Source organism: Sorex araneus, chromosome 5, assembly GCF_027595985.1.
Source record: "Sorex araneus isolate mSorAra2 chromosome 5, mSorAra2.pri, whole genome shotgun sequence".
NCBI classification, from domain to species: Eukaryota; Metazoa; Chordata; class Mammalia; order Eulipotyphla; family Soricidae; genus Sorex; species Sorex araneus.
In genome coordinates this window covers 202,803,245-202,826,334 of record NC_073306.1, presented here as the reverse complement: position 1 = coordinate 202,826,334, position 23,090 = coordinate 202,803,245, and the positions used below count along the sequence as shown (strand labels likewise).

At 41.7% G+C, this 23,090-nt stretch overlaps 1 protein-coding gene across 1 annotated transcript in view; it reads right to left on the bottom strand.

The window, feature by feature from the left end:
* The window catches only part of CFAP299 (cilia and flagella associated protein 299), a 531,643-nt gene extending 508,810 nt beyond the window's left edge, over positions 1–22,833 (bottom strand). The window contains exons 1-2 of the mRNA XM_004614360.2: positions 22,723–22,833; positions 5,266–5,396 (exon numbers count right to left, since the gene is read on the bottom strand). Of these exons, the coding sequence (XP_004614417.1) occupies positions 5,266–5,396; positions 22,723–22,833 (242 nt within the window). The remainder of the gene's footprint in view (positions 1–5,265; positions 5,397–22,722) is intronic.
* Positions 22,834–23,090: the final 257 nt, after the last annotated feature.

Below are 23,090 nucleotides of genomic sequence, written 5' to 3'. Positions count from 1 at the left end.
ACCAAGGCGGTAGACCAGTAGTTTGAAGGCTTCAACACCTGCAGATCCTACTGGTCTGTGGAGAGATGGTTAAAGACTGATAATCTAAATTCTCACAGACATCCTCTTCATTCACAGATATCTTATAGCTTACTTCTCACTCTTCTCATTCTGGGAGAACCTGGCAAACTACTGGGAGTTTCCTGCCCATGTGAGAGAGCCTCGCAAGGTCCCCATGATGTATTAATATGCCAAAACCAGTAACAAGCTGGGTCTCATTCCCCTAACCCTAAAAGAGCCTCCAGTATGGCATCGTTGGAAGGATGAGTAGAGAGAGGCTTCCAAAATCTCAGGGTTTAGACGAATGGAGACATTACTGAGACTGCTCGAGGAATTTGACGATCAACAGGATGATAATAATGATGATCCTCTTCACTAAGCAAAAGCTATTATATGGATTTCTATGAATTCAGCACCTGGTATTCCTGTCTAATGCAGAAAATATTTTTCAGGAATTCCTAAAGTCTCACCAGGGAGTCTCTCATGAAGATGAAATCATTCACTGTAGGATCACTATCTCCACTGCAGCTTCCACTTCTTCCATCAACCCATGTTTCACATGCTGTGTTCCATTAAAAGTCATTATCACAGACTCTTAAAGTAGCCTAACTCACCTTCGGAAAAGCTAATAATTTTATAAGCTCAGCAAGAAGAACGTACATCCTATCAAGTGACTTAGTTTCAGCTACAAACTAGAATATCCAAGAACCCAATATTTGATCTGTGTCACAAAAGTCATGGTCTATCAATCATAGAAATGAAAAGAACTTTTCAGTACAAACAAAACTTTTCTGAAGCTAATTTTCCAAACCTCCACAATAAATACCATGCCAGCCCCCAAGGAAAAGAATATTCTGTCTTACCAAAAGTTTTGGCAGCTAACCCATACCACATCCCCACCCCATCCCCCTGTTTTCTAGCCTTGATCTTTTTTTAATCATCTTTTTTTTGCTTTTTGGGTCACACCTGGCGATGCACAGGGGTTACTCCTGGCTTTGTACTCAGGAATGGCTCCTGGCAGTGCCCAGGAAGCCAAATGGGATGCTGGGAATCAAACCCGAGGTCAGCCGCGTGCAAGGCAAACACCCTACATGCTGTGCTGTCACTCCAGCCCCTCTTAATAGTCTTTATGTTGTGGCTATTATACCCAGTTGGGATGAATCCCAGTGGAGGCGAGATAAAAGATGATATGTAATGATAGTGTAGCAAGGACGATTGAACCAAAGGTTGAAGGAACTAAGAGAATGAAGAACTGATCTACCACAACCAAGACCAGTTAATGTGACAATGAGTGGATTCAAACTGGCACAGATTGGGGGCGGGGGGATTCAAATTAATAAAAGGAGATAGAGAAACTATTTGTGTAGAATTGGTAGTTATCACAAAAATGAAGGAAAGTGGAGGTGTCCAACTTCATAGTTCTTCTTTGCCTGGTTAATTTCTTCTTGTTTTAAGAGTCAGTTTACCCAAGCACTGGTGGGTATGTGCCTTGAGCAAAATATATGTGTGTGTGTATGTGTGTGTAATTTGATGGGTTTTAGTTATAATTATGCCATCATTACCAATACCAAATTTTAAAATCTATTATCACGCCCCAAAAGAAACAAACTCCAACCATCAACCATTTTCTACTCACCCTTCCTTGCAAGCATTGACAGGCTTAAACCTTTTGTAGGGGAGTTGCATGGGGCACATCTGAAGGAGCTCAGGGCTACTCCAGGCTCTGTGCTCAGGAGTCATTCCTCGTGGGGAAGGGGCTCGAGAGAGCACACAGGGTGCTGGGTCTCAAGCCCCTATCAGTTGCACGCGAGGTAAGCCTGGGGCCACTATTCATTCTCTCCCGCACCCAGACTGTCTTTATGGATATAACTATGCCTGACATTTGATAAAAATGAAGCTATACAATGTCTAATTTTATGTATATGGTTTCTTTTGTTTAGCCAATGATTTTCAGGCCTGTCCCTACTCTAACACATATTATTACTTCGCTCTTTTTCATAACTGGATGATTCCATTGTATTTATATTGCACTTTTTTTTTTCTATTCCTCAATTGATGTCTTACTTGTTCCAATTTTAGGCTTCAGTGAATAGTATTGCTATGACCATTGATGCATGAGTTCTTAAGTGGCATTGTCTTTTCAACTCTCTTGAGTCTATATTAAGCAAGAGAATTTCTGGAGTATATTTCTAGGTTTATCTTTTAGAAGAATTATAAAATTATGTTTTATTTTATATTCCCACCAATAATGTCATGATGTGCTTGCATTTACCTAGCCTTCAAATTTCTTGAGGGTGGGGACTAAATAACTCTCTTCTATTCCAGAACCTACAGTAGTGCCTACCTATTGTAGTATAAGATTATAGTCATGCGTACTTATGAAATGAATAGGTGAATAAAAAGCCCAAAGGAATCTTTCTTATGCCTCCTTCTCATAAAAATTTTTACCAATAAATCCCCTTCATCAAAATACCTTCCTCCAATATCTTCGACTTTCCTCTCTCCAGACTCTGCCCCCTGTAAAATTATTCTGAGAAAACAGCACGCCCTTAGGTGTCAGTACTTCATGAAGGGATACCCAGAGAACTGTGGTCTCTTTAGAACTGCTCAGCTATACATTAGGGAAATTCAAAATAAGATAAACTTATAATTGAAATAAAAGTTTTCCAGTTGGCGCCGCTGGACAAACAGTCAGATGTTCCCGTATATTTTCAGTGATGCGCCTGCAAAACACACACGTGGGACATATTTGGCTCTTGGTCGCCCTCTGCTGGCCCTATTGCTAATAACACTGCAACAGGGAAGACTGCATAGTGATTCCCACGTGGGACAACAGACAACATATGGGACCCATCCCGTTACAAAGAGAGCCAGAGAAGATCTGCAGATGAAAGGACCTTCAAATTTTAGCAGCTCTGGAAAGGGATTAGCCTCCCATGAATGGCACTTAATTAGCCTGATGACTTCCAGCTCTGACCAGTTAAAGACACTACTGCATAGAACAAATACCCACTTTGATCCCCAAACACAAAATGGACATGGACATGGATGGAACTGACACTTTAAACATGAACAACTCCTCTCTGGATAGGAAACAGATTACGTCTCCAATAAAATGTTAGCACACATTAATTCCTTACAAGAGCTCACCCAGGAACGCTCCAGTGCTGGACATTTCGTGATAAGCACGGAAGGAAGAATGGCCTGATACAACATACTGCATGTATACATTTGCATCACTTCCATTTTTCTAAGTGTAACCGTGTGATGTCATTGAAGACGTATATTACCCTAGAGAAGCCGACGGCCCCCCTCCCAGTTACACCCATGCCCTAGGCCCGATAACTGATAAATAATGCTCCATTAAGTGGCAAACGGGCTTTGCAAATAGAATTTAAAACAAAAACATTATGCTAGAGGATGTTTTTAAAGTCACATTACGCTAGATGATCTTGACAGGTCCAGAGTGATTATCAGCCTGCGGAGATCCTTCTCTAACTGGAGGCAGGAAAGATGTTGCAGAACAGGAAGTCAGAAAACTGTGAAGGGTGAGAATATCTTGGCCCATTTCTGCTAGAAACGGACCAGGGAGAAAGGAACAAAAGGAATGTGGGCAGTGTTAGAGCAGACACGTCCCCAAATGACCGCTGACAAGAAAAGGGAAACTCAGGAGCTCATTTTGCCCAGCTCCAAATTCCTGTTGGAATATGTGTGGATGGTGGGTTTTTCCTCAAAGCCCCCAGAAAAGCACTCAGCCCAGCCAGTACCAAGGTTTCAGCTGTAACATGCCAAGAACCCAAGTGAATCACTTTCTTCTGACTTGTGAGCTCTAGAACTGTGAATAAGTGTACTTGTTTTTTAAAGCCAATAAGTTTGTAACGAGTTACATACAGAAGCAATAGAAACTGATATATAACAAGATATCTATTAAATTCCACTATTTCATGGATCAGAAACATAAGCACTAGAGAGATCTATTCAAATTTTCACATTCCCGGAACCAGCTCACGTTCTGCTACAAAATATTAACAGTTACGGGGTTTTATTACAAATAACAAACAGAGCTGGAGAAACAGTACAGCAGATAGGGCACTTGCCTCGCAGACAGTCAACGTGGGTTTAACCCCAGGCCCACAATACCGTGCCTCTAGCCCCACCAGGAGTGATCCCTGAGCACAGAGCCAGGAGTAGCCTGAGCACCACTGGGTAGAGTCCAAAAACCAAAATAATAACAATAACAAATTTTCTATTATGTATCTACATCATAACATAAACTTTATCACTCATTTTTTTTTGGCTTTTTTGGGTCACACCTCGCAATGCACAGGGGCCACTCCTGGCTCTGCACTCAGCAATTACCCCTGGCAGTGCTCAGGGGACCATATGGGATGCTGGGAATCGAACCCGGGTCGGCTGCGTGCAAGGCAAACGCCCTACCCGCTGTGCTATCTCTCCAGCCCTATCACTCATTTTAGAGTAAATGACTACCTGTCAAGTCTTCTACAAAATGACTTATCAGTTTAATGCTACTTACTTTCAGTGTACGTCTCTTTAATAATATCTAACATATTTTGTTACAATTATATTTTATAAAACCATAACTAGTCACATTAACAAGAGTCAGTGACCATTGCAGTCAAATGAGTCAAAGCTTTCAAAACTGCCAGAAAAAAGAAATAATACCAGAGATTTACAAAGACTTTTAAGTGAAATCACAAAGACTTGTAAAGCAAAAGTCACTCAGATTTTTAGTAAGTATATAAAAGTAATAATACTGAATTTTAACAGGACTTTTGGGATTTGAAACGGTGTTTTTGTATTCCTACTTCCCAAATTATCACATAAATTACATGAGGGTTTTTTTTGGGGGGGGGTAGGGGGACTAGTTTGGGTTTGGGTTTTGTTTATTTGTTCATCTGGGGGCCACAGCCAGCATTGCTCAGGACTCACCCCAGGCTCTGTGCTCAAGGATCCCCACTGACGAGGTCCAGAAGACCATGTGTGGTGCTGGGACAGAACTAGACCCAGGTCAGGTGCATGCAAGGGGCCCCCTGCCCGCTCGAGGCTTTCTTACGCGTCCCTCTGAATCGGAGAGCTCATCTTAGGAGGTTCTGATTCTCCCTGCTCCAGTTCCTCAGTTATAACAATGCAAACAAGAAAACTGAACGTTTTCCAGAATCTTCACAATATAATATAAAAACCTAGATTCGGAATGAGGACACTCACTTTTTCTGAGTTCTTTCAGCCAATCTTGTCACCTCTATTGCTGCCTTTCTTGCTTCAAAATCTTCCCTTTTGATCACCTCTCCAATCCCGCGGTAGCCTAGCTCCACCAGCTGGCGGGCCAGGCCTTCATCCTACAGAAAACATCAGTGGTTACGTCTGTGCATGAGTGAGACATCTTACTTAATTCGATGCATACCGAGTAACTGTCTACAATTAAAATTCATATTTTCACATAAGATGAGATCTATTACATATTGACAAATATTTTTATTTTACTGGGGGTATGTACAATAACTTGGTACATCAATATTATAAACATACGTCGACATTATAAACTTTAACACTATCACAACCACATTGCCCAAACAATATAAAATTTTCTTAAATAAATTTAACAGGAATGAAAATTTCTTTAGTAATCTTATGCATATCCAAGTTGTCATTCGCAGTGGCGTAAGACAGAAATACAAGAACATCAATCATTACATTTTCTCTAAGGCCTGTCATGTTTTTCATCAGTTTATGAAAACAGCTGTAAATATTTAATGGAGTATCTTGACAACAACAAAACTAGAAACAATAGGACTTATACAAGAAAGAATTTCTTAAACCAACAGCATAAAAGAGAATTGAGTTGCTTTCAGAAAGCTTTGACATTTCAGAGACTCACTTCCTTGAAGTCAATTAACTAATGACACAGCATTACAATTTCAAATACAAAACAGGAGGATGAATTTCCTATTTAACTGAAAAGATATTGTTTCCATATAATGCTGGCACCAATAAAAGGCACCATTAACGAGAAATCCAAGATGATGACCAATTTCAAACTGGAAATAAAAAGCCTACAAAACTTTAACCTTTCAATATTTCAGTTACATTAAGAATTAAGGAAGACATACAGAGGAGCCACAGACATGAAAAAGTGTTCATTACTAATGATTATCAGGGAATTTCTGATCCAAACAATGAGACACCACCACACACCAGTCAGAATTGCTTATATCCAAAAAAAAGTCTGGAAACAATCAGTACTGGTAAAGATGTGGTAAAAAACAAAAAATGCTGATTCTCTGTCAGTCAGTGGGACTGTTATTCGATTCAAACTCTATGGAAAATAATGTGAAGACTTTCCAAAAGTTAAGATGAGGAGTCAGGTGCACATGCCATAAACACACAGCGCCCAGAATTTGATCCCAGCACCTCCAGGCCTGCACCACTGCCAGGTCTGAGAGCCACACCCCTGGGACCGAGCTTCTGGCTCTGTTGGCCTGATGTCACCAGGAGTAACCCCCCAGGACCCAGGAACTCTGCTTTGGAATCCCCTCTAGAAAGAACCAAAAGATACCTAACAACAATACAAAGTTCCTCCCCTTTGGGGAGTTTCCTTCCTTTCACTTCTATTTTCCAATAAGCCTTTCTATTAAAAACAATCAATTGAACTATCACATAATTCTGCATTTCTACTCCTTAACATCTATCCCCATTGCACAGAAATATTCCTTTGAAAAGATGTGTATGCACCTATATTCACTGCACCTTGACCAGTATCCAAGATTTGAAAATAAACCAAGAGGCTTAAAAATTTAAAAACCTGAAGTGAATTTAAAAAAACAAAAATAACAACTGTGGTTTATTTACACAATGGACTACTATACAGCTGTAAGAAAAGATGAGATCTTGCCTTATGCTTTGACTTGGATGAAATTAGATGGTGTCATATTAAGCAAAATGGTTCAAAGGAGGACAAATGCTAGACAATCTGTCATCTGTTGGCATATAAATTTTTAAAAAAGAAAAGAAATGGATAATAACCCAAGAAAATATACCTCTGGCCTCTGACAAAAGATTTGAAGCTATCAAGGGAGAGAGAGGGAGTCTGGATGTGATGGTGTAGACTAAAAGTGACCAAAGAGTGGCTGAGCATCCAAAAAGCATAAACATTAATGCTATTATAAGCCACATGATCTCAATAACAATAAAATAAAATTCACAACAAAGAATTGCCTAACTTTTTTGTCACTTGCCTGGATATTTCAAAACCAACATTCCTTCCCCAGACTTTGAAGAGATGTCACTTTACATAGTTTTTTAAAAGAAATAAGTATTAAAGTTCTATGCAAAAAAGATAAGTATTACATAAATATATGAATTAATGTTGCTTATGTTTTATCTAAATTAAGATTCAATAATTAAAATTTAAGAATAACGTCTAGTTTATTGTGCTAGATCTTTGTGTGATATATCACTTTAAATGTCATGGTGGTTGTCTAACCAACTTAATTTTAAAAACTTAAGATCATAGTAACATTTTTAATCTATAGAGGCTATTATCTATATCAGCTAGAGAGATAGCACAGCGGCTAGGGCGTTTGCCTTCCATGCAGCTGACCCGGGTTCGACTCCCCCATCCCTCTCAGAGAGCCCAGCAAGATACCGAGAGTATCCTGCCCGCACGGCAGAGCCTGGCAAGCTACCTGTGGCATATTCAATATGCCAAAAACAGTAACAAGTCTCACATGGAGATGTTACTAGTGCCCGCTCGAGCAAATCAATGAGCAATGGGGTGACAATGATACAGTGATACAGCAATAGAGGCTATTATAAAGTTCAGACTGCTTGCAAAAAAAAAAAAAAAGCCTAAGTCAGAAATCACTGTGAACAAAAAAACTTGCTAATTTACATTAAAAACAAAGATTCTATTTCTCAATGGAGATGCATTTGCCAAGTTAACACAATGCCAACACAGGACCTTGGATAGACTATTTGTCTTTTTTTCTGACATTTATCCCCTACAAAGTATTCCTAGTCTCTTTAGTCTCCAGTTTGCACCACAAAACTGAGCAAATACCTCCACCTAGTGGAATTAATACTTAACAGAAAAAAGCAGTATAGATTTGGTACTTAAAACAAAAGGGAGTATAAATTTTCTTAAACACATTGATAACAGTAAAGTTCTGGGATGAATTCTCACAGTTCTATGAAACTATATGGTTCTTCTAAGAGATACACTGAATAAAGATCATTAACAAGTATAATTAAACGTTTCTTCCGGTGTGTAATGAATTGGGCCCTATAAAAGCATTTGGGAAGTTTTGATGATCTACCCTAATACACGTGTGTGTGTGTGTGTGTGTGTGTGTGTGTGTGTGTGTGTATTGGGATCTTTCAGGATCAGGGGAATGAGGACTGTCGTTGTTCCTGTTTTTGGCATGTCGAGTATGCCATGGGTAGCTTGCCAGGCTCTGCCGTGCTTTAGTAAACCCCAGTACACCATCGGGCACTCGACAGGGACGAATGAAGAGATTACTGGTGCCCACTCGAGCAAATCAATGAACAACAGGATGACAGTGATACAGGCATACGTGTGTGTGTGTGTGTGTGTGTGTGCATACATATATATATATATAGCAACAAGTAACAAGATCTAAGAAAAAACAAGTAGAAAGTTGAATGTGGTTGCCTGCCCTACTATTCCCATGCTTTACCTGATGAAATCATGAGTCATCCATCTCTCCACTTTAAATGGCCAATTATCTTTAAAGAAGATAATTGCTTCTAGAGAAACAGAAAATAGTGTTATGTCTTCACAAACTTAGAATTTCAGTGCTTTTCTTTCCCTTATTATGATCCACCCTTCCTACTCAATTTTCCTTCCACCCAGACAAACACTTGTAAACATTTCTTGTGCTGTTAGCCAGCTAACAGATTCTCTTGACTTCTATTTTACTGGAAAACTAGCTACTTCAGCATAATTTTTTATTTTATTTTATTTTATTTTTGCCTTTTAGGTCACACCTGGCAAATTCCTGGCTTTGCACTCAGGAATCACCCCTGGCAGTGCTCAGGGGACCATATGGGATGCTGGGAATCGAACCTGTGTCAGCTGCATGCAAGGCAAATGCCCTACCCACTGTGCTATTGCTCCAGCCCCCTAATTCAGCATAATTTTTTGAAAGATTTTTTTTAATACAGTGCCCCAAGTTGAATAATTGATCTCAGTTCTTTAGAGATGTCAGTCCATTGTATTCTTATTTTAGGGTTATTTAGGATTTCCTGTCTTTGTTTTAGTCTACAAAATTTGTCCTTTTATTTTAAGACCATTTTTCCACATACACTTCAAGCTACTACATGGTTTCATCATGTTTATTCTGCTTGGCATTCATCTTAGTCTTTGTTCTTCTGTATTAATGCTTATTTAAAACATATAGAACATTTTTAGCCCTTATTTTTCAAATATATTTTATTCCCTGCTATTTTCTGATCCTTCTGGGACCCCACTTACATTTTTGAAAGACAAATATGTTTTCTTTTTTAATTATTAAACTCTAATGATCTTGATATAAGTTAATCTTACTACAAACAGATGATTAAAGTTGACACTCAAGTAAATAGAAAAAGCAGCAACCTCATGGATCATTAGTGCTTTTTTTCCCTCACATAGTCAATTTTGTGGAAGCTAGTTCTTTGACGAGGGAGTGGTGTTACCAAGATGGATCATTCAGCCAGAACCTGAAGGCGACTTCGGTGCTCTACACAAGCTGGAGGGCATGTGGAAAGAGCAGACCAAACCAGGTAGGCGGCAAATGCAGATGGCTTGATTTTTTTTATAGACTAGTGTACTGGAATGAATTTTAGAGTCCTCTAAGGTACTGGAATGCCTGGCTACCAGGATGCACAATGAAACCAACGATGTGGGTTGCTGTCGATCCTGGCAGAGGTTGGACTGGAACCCTAGGGCACGCAGCGGGAGCTGGTGCCTCTGTCGGAGACCCTTGCAGTTCTAAAGAGCTGAAGATTCGTGTGTTGCTCATGAAGGTCACGTTCCCTGCTGGACCATTGCATGTTCACCCAGGCTTGGCTGGGGCCATGGGTCTCGGCACCTCCATACTCTCACTTTGAATGAGACAGGGTTGGTGGACTTAAGGATGAGGCTGGAACAAGGGACATCTGGTACCTGGGACACCAGATATTTCCCATTGGAAAAAAATGGGAAAAGAAAAAGAAGAAATGAAGTCCACGACCTGATTTTGTCCCACCAGCTGCTGAAGCCTGAGTTAACCTCTGTTCGTGTTTTTGCTGTTATCCTGTCCTTCCTTGCTTGAGAAGAGTCACTAAAAGTAAAGTTGAGGCTCTTGACTATTTATGTTTCTAGTAGGGTGCAGTTAATTGTCCTTGCATTTTCGTGAGATATAATCACACTGCTCCTAAGCTACAATATTATGACTCCTCATCCAAATATTTATGAAACTTTCTTTCACTGTAGTATTTCTCTGACCAGATGGCCAATAAAAAGTTGAGCAATACCAAGCATTGTTTCATGTTTCTGGTCTGGATATTAAACTTTTCAATGTTTACCCACTGAGAGTGATGTTTGCTATTTGCTTGCTAGGATGTTGTTATATACATATATCAGTGTACCTTATGGTAAGTTCAGAATTTTGTCTTATTCTTTTTCTAAATCTATGAAGCATATGATATTTTTCTCTTTTTAATTTGTTAATGTCATGACTTCATGCTTTCATTTCTTTGATAAGTCACACTACTCATTCATATTTCTGGATTCGCTTTACAATTCTTTTCACCCAGTTATTACATTTTACACTTCTTTTCATTTTACATTTCTTTTTATCCTGATCTTAAATAAAAAGTGCAGAGCTGAGAGTAAGCCCTGAGCACAATGTGGTTTGGTCCAAATACTGCACTGCACTGTAGCACTGTCGTCCCATTTTCATCGATTTGATCGAGCGGGCACCAGTAATGTCTCCCTTGTGAGACTTGTTGTTACTGTTTTTAGCCTATCCAATTACAAAAAAAAAAAAACATCTTTTTCTTTTTGTTAGTTTTTAATTAAATATCAGACATGACTACATTCTCCTTGGGTAAACAGAAAGCCTGGTAAATGCAATGGATTTCTCTTCTACAATTAATCTGGAAATTATTTTTCTTTTATTCGCAATTACAGGTTAGGTGGGGACACAAGACTGATTTGTAATCCTTCTGGAAGGCAGAAGCAAGGGGCAGCTCTTCGTTCCCGACCTTACCAAATGTTCTCCTTCAGCTTCTGAGTCCCGGTTAAGGCGTCTGTTTAGCTTCAGGACTAGAGGTGCCAGCTTCTCCTGCAGCTTATCAACAAAGTGGCAGGTGTGGAAGATAAGAAGCTGAAACAGGTTCACTTTGTCTCCATGAATTCCAGAACCATCCTTGATCTCTTTGCCCTGCCTTTGCCTTGCCCACTTGCCATTTTTCTTTCCTTTGTGTCTGTCTATCCTAACATCTTCGAGCTTTAACATCAGATACCCAAAAAGAGAAAGAAAAAAAAAGCATTCCAAAGACTGTTCAGATGGTTCTTATGCTATGTGAGACCAAATCTCTATTAGAAAAATATGCATAGGCCCAGAGAAAGCACTCAAAGGGTCTGAGCAGGGGCCAGAGCGATAGTTCAGCAGGTAGGGCGTTTACCTTGCATGCGGCCGACCTGAGTTAGATCCCTAGCATCCCATATGGTCCCCCGTAGCACCGCCAGGAGTAATTCCTGAGTACAGAGCCAGGAGTGACCCCTGTGGCTCTCCGAGTGTGATCCAAAAAAGCAAAAATAAATAAATACTTAAAAAAAATCAAAGAGTTTGAGCAACTGTTAGCATTCAATTCAACCTGTGGCACCTAATGGTCCCCACACCTGTGTGGTCCCACATCACTGAGCCAGCAGTTGTCACCACAAGTACATGGCTAGAGAACAAAGGAAGAGCAGGGGGATAACGCACAGCAAGCAACAGGCCTTGACGGTCAGGTCACGGAGAAGCAAGTACAGACAATAGAGCAGCAGACGTGAAAACAAGGAGGCAGCAGGGAGCAGACAGGGCAAGAAACATAACTCACTGCAGAGAGAAGCAGCAAGGGGACAGAACACGTGATGTTGCACACAGGAAACAAGAGAGAAATGAAGCAGAGAGAGCAACGCCTGGACATGGAGGGAGCTAGAACCACCTACCTAACTGATCAATAAAAAATATATATATGGGGGGCTGGAGCAATAGCACAGCGGGTAGGGCGTTTGCCTTGCACGCGGCCGACCCGGGTTCTAATCCCAGCGTCCCATATGGTCCCCTGAGCACCGCCAGGGGTGATTCCTGAGTGAAGAGTCAGGAGTAACCCCTGTGCATCGCTGGGTGTGACCCAAAAACCAAATTTTGTATATATATATATATATATATATATATATATATACAAAATGCTTTAATTTTATTTTTTTTGCTTTTTGGGAACACACCCAGCGATGCACAGCGATGCACCCGGGTGTGACCCAAAAAACAAATATATATATATATATATATATATATATGTGTATATATATATATATATATATATATATATATATATATATATATACACACGGGCCAGAGAGGCAGCCCAGTGCCCCCAGCCTCTGACAAGGCACTCGGAACTTGACGTCTCTGTGAAAACCACTCCCTGAGAGAGCCATAGGGTATTTTACTCTTGTGTTTTTGTGTTTTTGAGTTGGAAGACTTTTTTCCTTCTGAATTGCATATTGACACCTTATATATTTTTCCTTTCTAAGGGTGGTCTTTTGACTTTGTTGTAAAGTTCCTTGGTGCACAAAATGCTTTAATTTTATTTTTTTTGCTTTTTGGGAACACACCCAGCGATGCACAGGGGTTACTCCTGGTTCTGCACTCAGGAATTACCCCTGGCGGTGCTCAGGGGACCATATGGGATGCTGGGAATTGAACCCGGGTCGGCCACATACAAGGCAAACGCCATACCCACTGTGCTATCGCTCCAGCCCAATGTTTTAATTTTATGCCACCTCACCTGAATATTTTTTTAAGAGTTCTGGAATTCTACCACTATCTGCCCAGATCCAGTTGTTCTTCATTCATCACACAGAGAACGCAATAGGTGCTTACAACCTTGAGTTTATATCCAACACAGAGAAATTTCTTTACAGTTGATTATTTTCCTTTTATGTTATGTACAATTTCTTTATGGAACATCACTTAACATGGGTCACCTAGAATCAATATTCTATATTTTATTATTTTTAATTTTATCTTAATATCTTCTTTATTCTCGTCTTTTTCTTCAAATCCTGGGTACTCTTATCACATTAACCTCCAGATCAGCAATTTCTCCCCTTTTTGGGGGGTGGGGTGTGGGGGCACACAGCAGTGATGAGCGCTTCCTCTAGGCCCTCCACTCGGAGACCACTCCTGGTGGTCTGGGGCAAACACCTAGATCTGCCATGTGAAAGGCAAGGCCCTACCCACTGTACTACCTCTCCAGACCCACAATTTTTTCTTTATAGTGGAGGTAAGTAGACACTGGTGGGGGACATAATGTTAGAGTGTTACGCACATGAGTCCCAATCATTAGCAGAAATGGAAATCAAATACTTCACATTAAAAAATTAAAAAGTGGGGCCGGAGCGATAGCACAGCGGGTAGGGCGTTCGCCTTGCATGCGGCCATCCCCGGCATCCCATATGGTCCCCCAAGCACCACCAGGAGTAATTCCTGAGTGCAAAGCCAGGAGTGACCCCTGAGCATCGCTGGGTGTGACCCAAAAAGCAAATAAAATTAAATAAAATAAAAAATTAAAAAGTATCGACACTCTTATAATCATGTGACCTAAATTGTAATAACCAGGACAAGACTGAAAAATCATGTGTCTAAGACTACATACGGTGACTAGATACCGAGCGCACAAGATTTCAGGATTCTGAGTAGAAGGTCAAATCCTCTCCCACTGAAACGTGCAGGGAGGTCTGGTTTTGTAACTAAATGACTGCCGGCTGCAGAAACTAATGGTTCTGCAAAAGTGCCAGATCTGGGATTAAGGAATTTATACTCAGACTGGGCAATGGTCAGTCTCACCAAGAGGACACAAGAAATTGTACTGGGCTAGTCCTACTCCTGCCAGGATGGTGAGCAAAGGAAAAGCCAACTCGTCACACACCTGCCTGCTGAGAGAATACTGCAAATCTAGATCCACAGCACCACCTACTGGAAACACAAAATACAAATGCCAAAAGTGCCACGACAAAAGGAATTCCGCTAACAAATCTGAAGTCCATCGCAATGGCACAGAAATGTGGCATCGATTAATCAAAAATGAATTAACTATCCGAAAGAAATCAAGAAGACACAATGAACTCTGACACGGGGCTAATCAATGTAATGGGGAATAAAAGGTAGGAGATCTTCACCAAAGAAACTGAAACTTTTTTTTTTTAAATCCAAGGGGAGAGAGCTGCCGAGGCTAATGCGCATGCGTGCTTAATGGGAGTTTTCAGCACCAGAACACTACCGGGTGTAGGTAGCTCTGGGGACACCTCAAGCATCCTCGAGTGTGGCCATGGAGATTCCCCCCACCCCATCCCCACGTTGTATTCTCTCAGTGGCATCTGAGCAGAGCCAGGGACAGCATCTGTGCACTGTGCCCTCCCTCCCCTGCCAGCCTTCCACCACCCCCCTCCCCCGCCCCCCCCGCCCAAAATAAAAAGTGCCCTGGAAAAGTCTTCCTTGAGAGTTTAGCTGCGCAACAGTTGCACGAACTAGAAACGAGTTATTATGCGCACGGTGCACCTGGGGCAGCCGGGGCCACATGGCTCTGTGGGTTCTCTGCAGGAACCCAACACAGGTGTGTGTGCCCCGAGAGGAGTGAGGTAGGGGGTGCAGAGCAAGTAGCCACATGATTCTGGAGAACCCAAGAAACAATTCGACCTGCATGGGCAGGATTGATCAGAATCAGCAAGAGCCGGAGGCAGCCCGCGTGGGAAGTAGCTGCAGGAGCAGGAGGGACCTTGACCGGGACCGGCCAGATCCCTCGGATGCTGGCCTTGCTGTTGCAAGGGTCCCGCGGCCCCCGCCCTGCTCTCTCTCCCTCTCTCTCTCTCCCTCTCTCTCTCTCTCTCTCTCTCTCTCTCTCTCTCTCTCTCTCTCTCTCTGTCTCTCTCTCTGTCTCTCTCTGTCTCTGTCTCTGTCTCTGTCTCTGTCTCTCTCTGTCTCTCTGTCTCTCTGTCTCTGTCTCTCTCTCTGTCTCTGTCTCTCTCTGTCTCTGTCTTTCTCTGTCTCTCTGTCTCTCTGTCTCTGTCTCTGTCTCTCTGTCTCTCTCTCTCTCTCTCTCTCTCTCTCTCTCTCTCTCTCTCTCTCTCTCTCTCTCTCTCTTCTCCAAAATGGACCACCCCACTTCCCGGGAGCACCACATCGGGGAATCTGTCGACGTCTCTGGATGCTTCAGAATAGCCTTACTCGAAGCATCGCACAGGCACCTCCTGATTCTCACAGCTCTTGGCTATGGAGTTGGACACAAAGTTACTTGGGACCTTGCATCTGTGGATTAAATTTTGTGTAAACTCACTGCAATTCCAGTGGCTTCTTTTTTTTTTTTCAAAAGTTAGGAATACAGTCCCAAACTTTATATGTAACCACAAAAGACCAAAGCAATTCTCAAAAAAGAGTTTCTTTTCGAGAAATCTCTTTCTGATTTCAGACTATTTTACAAAACTATATTAATCCAAATGTGTGATATTGGTATAAGGGCAGACCCGTGGACCAATACAACAGAATAAGGAGCCCAGAAATAAATCAGGATAAACAGGCAGCTAATATTTGGGAAATGAGTCGAGAATATTCAAAGAAGAAAAGATGATCTCTTAAGCTGAAAATTAAGGTGTTCACATGTGATTAAATAAAAATTTAAAAACTAGATGGCCAGCTGACATCACTCACAAAAACTAAATCAAGATAGAATAAATACCGAAATTTAAGATCTGAAACTACAAAACTCCCAAGCAAAATCTTAGAGAAAAAAACAAGTGTCATAGTTACATTTTATTTTGTATATAGCACCAAAGCATAAACAAAAAAATTTTAAAACTTAGGGAAAATACATCAAATAGGAAAGCTTTTTGCACAGCAAAATAATGCTTTTTAATTCATAGCAGAAAGTGTTTTTAAAAAATCATAGTGGGGCTGGAGCGATCACAGTGGATAGGGCATTTGCCTTGCATGTGGCCGACCCGGGTTATATTCCCAGCATCCCATATGATCCTCTGAGCACTGCCAGGGGTAATTCCCGAGTGCAGAGCTAGTAGTGACCCTGTGCATTGCTGCGTGTGACCCAAAAAGCAAAAACAAAAACCAAAAAAAATCATAACTTTAGCATGACATTAATAGCCTAAATCTATTAAAATATAAGGATATATTAAAGATATATAATAGCATAAATTTATAGCTATACAAGTGATATAACTAATAGCAAAAAATAAGTAATTCAGTTTCAAAATCTGCAAAAAATCTAAATAAACGGTTTTCAAAAAAAAGAAAAAAGCATATTTGAATGACCAGTAGGAATGTGAAAAGGTGTTCAACTACTGTGAAATCCATTAATTCTACTTCTAAGTATGCATCTGAAAAAAATGAAATCATTGCCAAAGAGATAACTGCACCCCCATGATTGTAGCATTATTTACAATAGGCAAGATATCGAAATTACAGTAAGTGTGCAACAACAGAGAAATTAATAAAGGAAAAGTGGTATATATAAACAATGGGATACTACTAAGTCATAAAAAAGAAGGAAGGTTCACTACTTGCAAGAAGAGAAGAACTTAAAGACATTTTGCAAGTAAACTAAATCTGAAAGACAAATATTGAGTGACCTTCACTTACATGGATAATCTAAAAACAAAACAAACTTATAGAGACAAAAATCCTGATTTGTGATTACCAGAGGTGGGGAAATTAGCTGAAGTGTCAAAAGGTACAAACTTTGAGTTATGAGATAAATAAGTACTGAGCAAACATGAATAGAGTAGCAAAGTCACTCTCTGAAAGTTACTAAGAGTATAAATCCTGACAGGTCTTATCACAAGTAATTTTCTCTTTTATGTATGCAAATGAGATAATAGTTAATTAAATTTATTTTAGCAATCATTTATAATATCTGTTAGCCAAGTCATTATATCCTATGACTTAAACTTAGGCAGTTTCATATGTCAAGTAAATCTCAAACTGGAAGAAAATGTAAAAAGCTTTGAATTGTGGTGCTGTCTTGTGGCTATAAGCAGAAATGAAAAATTTCTTTTTCTCAGAAAGAGAGGGACAGACATAGAGGGACTGCACTCATTTGTGGAGTGTAGGATAGCATCACATGAGGCTGATACCCAAGGACAATAGATACAAGGCCAGGGGGATTGCCCCATAACTGGAAGACGGCTTCATGAGCGGAGAGGAGAAGGCAGATGGAATAGAGAAGGGATCACTAAGAAAATGATGGCTGGAGGAACCAGTTGGGATGGGAGATGCATGCTGAAAATAAATAATGGACCAAACATGATGACCTCTCAGTGTCTGTGTTGCAAGCTATAATGCCCAAAAGTAGAGAGAGAGTATGGGGAATATTGTCGCCATAGAGGCAGGGGAAGGTTGGGAAAGGGGGGGGGGGGTATACCCAGGATATTGGTGGTGGGGAATGTGCACTGGTGGAGGGATGGGTGTTTGATCATTGTGAGATTGTAACCCAAACATGAAAGCTTGTAACTATCTCACGGTGATTCAATAAAATTTAAAATTTTTTTTTAAAATGTCTTTTTCTATCAAATTGCTCTACTGAAGGGAAAGAGAAGGGGGTCAGCCACCCGTTAGACTGATTTGCTGCCAACTAGTCGGTAGGTTGAGAAATTCTGCTTTTTCAGAGGCTTTGGACTTGGTTGCTGACAAGGTGGACATTCAACAATGGCAGAAGCTGGAAAAGCCTTGTTGAGTGGAAGCCCACGTGCTTTGGCACGATGGATAGATTCACTTTGCAGAAGACATGAAGATGCTGAGTATAATCCAACCCACCCCTTCATTCTGAAAATGAAGAAATAAGAGTTTCTAAGCAGGCTGGAGAGAGAGCACAGCAGGAAGGGCACCCACCCTTCACAGCCAATCATGGGACAGCTCCCCTGGCACCCTAGAAGTTCCCCTGAGCTCAGAGCCAGGAGTCAGCCCTGAGGGTGGCCTGGTATGGCCCAACAACACACAAACAAACAAAAATCCAAGAAATTTCAAATTGCTTTTTTTAAAAATGTGAGACCACGATCCTAAAGGGAGACGGTTACCTAACATTGCAAAGCTCGACTGGGGCTGGTCTTGAAGTCTTGAAGGTTCTCGCCGTGCACACGGCAAACCCAGGCTGCATCTCTGGCCTAATGTATAGTCCCTCAAGCCCTGCTAGGAGTGATCCCTGAGCACAGAGCCTGGAGTAAACCCTGAGCACCACCAGGTGTGGCCCCAAGACAAAACAGAACGGAAAGTTGTCTTAGACAAAAGTCACAACTTTCTCATTCTGTCTCAAAGGCAACGCTTTGCAGAAGTAGAAAAATACTTTAGAGATGTTTTGTAAGAATCCATAACAAACAAAAACTCACACAACCTAACTCTCATATTCATACTTGCCTTTAAGTCCCATACAGCCAGAAGAGGGGTCAGAGAAATAACTGCAACTACCTTAGTTATATATCCAGCACCGTCTGTTCCCCAGTATTTCCACGTGTGTCTTCACGGCACCACCAGGCCTGGCAACACCACGGGCACGGTTTTCACGCTGCAATGCCCGCTCTTGGGCACCCGTTTCCCCTGCCAGTAAGCAAAACCAGCCAGAAGAGTCTAAACACTATCACAAGCTCTGTTTCTGGAGGAAATGCACTTAATCACTAAGAAATTTGGTGACCTGATGATCTAAGGACCATCATCCAGTTTGTCCTGAACCTCCTCAATTAGAAGATTAAACACCTTAAGCCCCCTCCTTCTATTTGCAAAGCTATTCTGTGAAGCAAAGGGGGAGGCTGATGGATTTAAGCTCAGTTCCTACCGCACTGCACTTCAGACTAAAATAAAATCTTTCCCTTTGCGCAAGTCTATGCAGTGGTGTTTGGTTTGCTGCCGGACTAGACCATGGGCGCCCCACTTAGCATCAATGCTAAAAGATCAGCAGTATTTGGCTTAAGTCAGAATTTGTCTTTCTTGATTTTTCTCCTCTTCTAAGAGTTGGTCATTTTAACGAAAGAATTGTTGAATAATTTTTTTTACTGTAGCCCAAATAGTTTCATATGTCCTATTTTTAATCTCTGGCTTCTATTGTAGCCCTCTGAAAAAAGTTTGTGTTCAGTTCATTTTCAATTTTTAACTTGAAAGTTAAACTTCTGCTGCAAAGTCTGTCTCCTTGCTTTAATTTCTGCTCAGTTCTTTGTCCTTAATGGGAAAGCTTTCACTCTGATCACATGTGTCACTTAAGGGCAGGTAAGAAACTCAGGCATAGACATATACAAACTTTTATTATCACCTTTCCCTACCTTTGCTTCCTTGCTCTCTAATTGCTTTTTTGTCATCTTAAATATCTGTTGCTCTCATCTAACATCTTCTTCTCATTTTTAAAAGGCCAGGGAAATGGAAATTTTTCTATTAAAGTTTTACCCACTTTCCTTACTAAATGTGCCCTGCCCTCAGTCCAGAACCTTTAAAATGGAATTCCCTCCCTATTCATTTTCTTATAAATACTGGCTTGCTCCCAAAACACGCCTGCATTTTTGTATACCCTATGATTTCAGGTAGTTGTATTTTTGGTTTTTCCTCACATTGTATACCATGTATAGTTGTTCTATCCAATGCCAATGCAATATGAACTTACTCTACTGTTGAAGTGGCATTTGCAACTAAAATACAAGTCCCAGTGCCGAAGAGATAGTACAACAGGCAGGGAATTTGCCTGACACATGGCTGACCCAGGTTCAATCCCAGGCATTCCACACGGTCCCTTGAACACCAGTAGGATTCATTCCTGAGCACAAAGCTAGGAGCAACCCTTGTTGCAAATCTACATCACCAGGTGTAGCCCAAACAACAAAAATAAATAAAATACATTTCCCTTATAATCATATATAAAGATTACACATTATATGGTGTTACTCCTGGCAGTGTTTGGGGGACCATATGGTGCCAACAATTTATCCTTCCTTATATTAACCATGCACTCAACCCACTGAGCCCTCTCCCTGGCCACTGCTGAGATTTTATGTCTCACATATCTAGAGAAGAGTTGTTAGGATGCTCATTATTAACAAAGACACATCATGTTTAATACGCTTCAAAATCATGTTAAAACATGGAATATTATGTTCAGGTGAAACTATAACTGGATAATATTAATTCTCATAACAAAATTTAAGCAATGGTTTTCAGTATACACGTATTGCCAGTTCTGAGCATGTGCATTAATCTCTATGCTTTAGATGGAACATTTTCATTTTGGGAACATTTTAGATATGTATACCGCTGAAGAGGAGGGGGGAAATTGGCATATGTAGGGAAAGTCATTTTAGAAAGGGACTACATTTATGCACATCATATTAGATTAATTAATCCCATCGATGGCCAGAGACTCCAAAACCGAGCTCCCGGAAGCGGACACAAAACATCACATCGAATGGCCTAGTTCTCCCTCTTGGAGAAACTGACAAGCTACAGAGAGTCTATTGCCCGCTCAGGAGAGCCTTGCAAGCTCCCCATGGTGTATTCATATCCCAAATACAGTAACAGATATATACATACCTCTTGAAGAGCCCGACAAGCTACCGAGAGTATCCCGCCCACACAGCAGAGCCTGGCAAGCTACCTGTGGCGTATTCGATATACCAAGAACAGTAATGATAGGTCTCATTCCCCTGACCCTGAAAGAGCCTCCAATAATTGGGAAAGACGAGTAAGGAGAGGCTGCTAAAATCTCAGGGCTGAGTGTAATAGAGACATTACTGGTGCCTGCTCGAGTAAACCGACTAATAACGGGATGACAGTGATACATTATACAGAATTATACAGAATCTCACTCAGATCCACCTCCCAGATCACATCTATCTCCGTTTTCCCTTTATTCCTAGCACACCAACCACACTGGTCTTCCATAAGCATTCCAAACTAGTTCACCCTAGAGATATTTTTGCTTGATTTATTTTTTGTCTGATTTCTAATCCTAACTCATTACCTAGTCTTTCATTCTCATGAAACTTTGTGTCAAAAGCTAAATTAACCTGTTATCTATAAAATAATACTAATATATGACCAGAAAGATTATATGCAGGTTGAAGCGATAGCACAGCAGGTAGGGCATTTGCCTTGCACACAGCTGACCTGGGTTCGATTCCTCCGCCCCTCTCGGAGAGCCCGGCAAGCTACCGAGAGTATCTCGCCCACAGGCAGAGCCTGGCAAGCTACCCATGGCGTATCTGATATGCCAAAAACAGTAACAAGTCTCACAATGGAGACATTACTGGTCCCCGCTTGAGCAAATCGATGAGCAACGGGATGACAGTGACAGTGATATGACCAGAGAGAGGCGTAAGTACTTCAGGTGCCTTCCTTACACGTGGCCAACACTGGTTTGATCCCTAGCATCACACATAGTCCCTTAATCACCACCAGGAGTGACCCCTGAGCACAAAGGAGTAAGCCCTGAGCACTGTGAAGTGACTCCAAACACAAATAAAACATAAATTAATACAGAGACTGAATACACATTTCCTGACACTACACTCTTCCAACTAAATCATTTAAAATCTGGTCCGTTCAAAACAATTACTATCGGGCCAAAAAACCATGCTGCCTAGCATAGTCCGTGAAACCTGAAGCAAGCTTCACATACAAACATGCCACACATATGAACATGGAACCTGCCACCGCAGCAATTCTGAGGAGTCCTCTGGTTCCTGTGCTACCTAAGTGGGCAATCCACTCACATCCACAGAACATATTTGAAAATATAGGTCCCCAGAGTTAATGGCACTTACAATTTTCATTATTTAATCCCAAAGTCTATATGCTTGCCTTCATATCCTTATTTAACTAAATCTTTCATCTATTGTTTTAGGAAAGTACAATAAGTACAGTGCCAATTTTCAAATTATACTACTTTATCTTCCTACCCCTTAAACATAGCTACCATCTTCCTTTTTTGAACCCTTCAAATTTCCAGTTGATGAAACACAAACAAGGATTTCTCCCCATCAGCATCAATGCCTTTAGTTTTTAGTTTCAGATAAACAAAGTGAAAAACCCTGCCTTTGGGGGGGGGGGGGTGGAAAAAAGAAAAAGAAATACATGGAACCTCTTCTCATGATACCAGGTTTCAGCTGGGCCACATCACACGTTTTCAAAAATACTTTTAGAGGTGCAGGAAGCGCCCCATCAGAAGAGACTTGAGGGACGGGCAGGAGGTGGGCACCGGCAAGGGTGACAGGCGACCCCGCGCGCAGCAGCTTGCAAGCAAGTGTCCGCGCGGCTCCCGCGGGGGCGTCCACCCGGCAGAGGACCCGGGAGCGGCCACGGGGGGGGGGGGGCGAGGGGGGGGTCATTGAGCTGGGCGGGGCCCCGGGGACGCAGGCCACACCGCGCTTCTCACCTCCAGGTAGTACAAGTCCACGGTGGTGATCTGCGAGTCCAAAAAGTCCTCATAGGTGCTGAACTGAGTGACGATATTGTCAATAGTGGCCAGCCCCTCGTCCCTCTCCATCGCGGTTGCCGGGGCCGAAGCGTCCCTAGCGACGCGGCACGCGGGCGGGGGCGGGAGGCTCCGCCCACTTCCTGCCTTCCGGCCAATCGGCTGGGAGCCCTGCTAGCCCCGCCCCCGGCTTTGGGGTCCGGCGCAGCGGGCTCCCACCTAAATCCCAGCGGGGAGAACTCGGGTACCGGCTCCCGCCCAGGCTCTGACCTTCCCAGGGATCCGGAGGACTGATGCGCTTCGGGGAAGCGTGGAACCGCCGCAGCCGT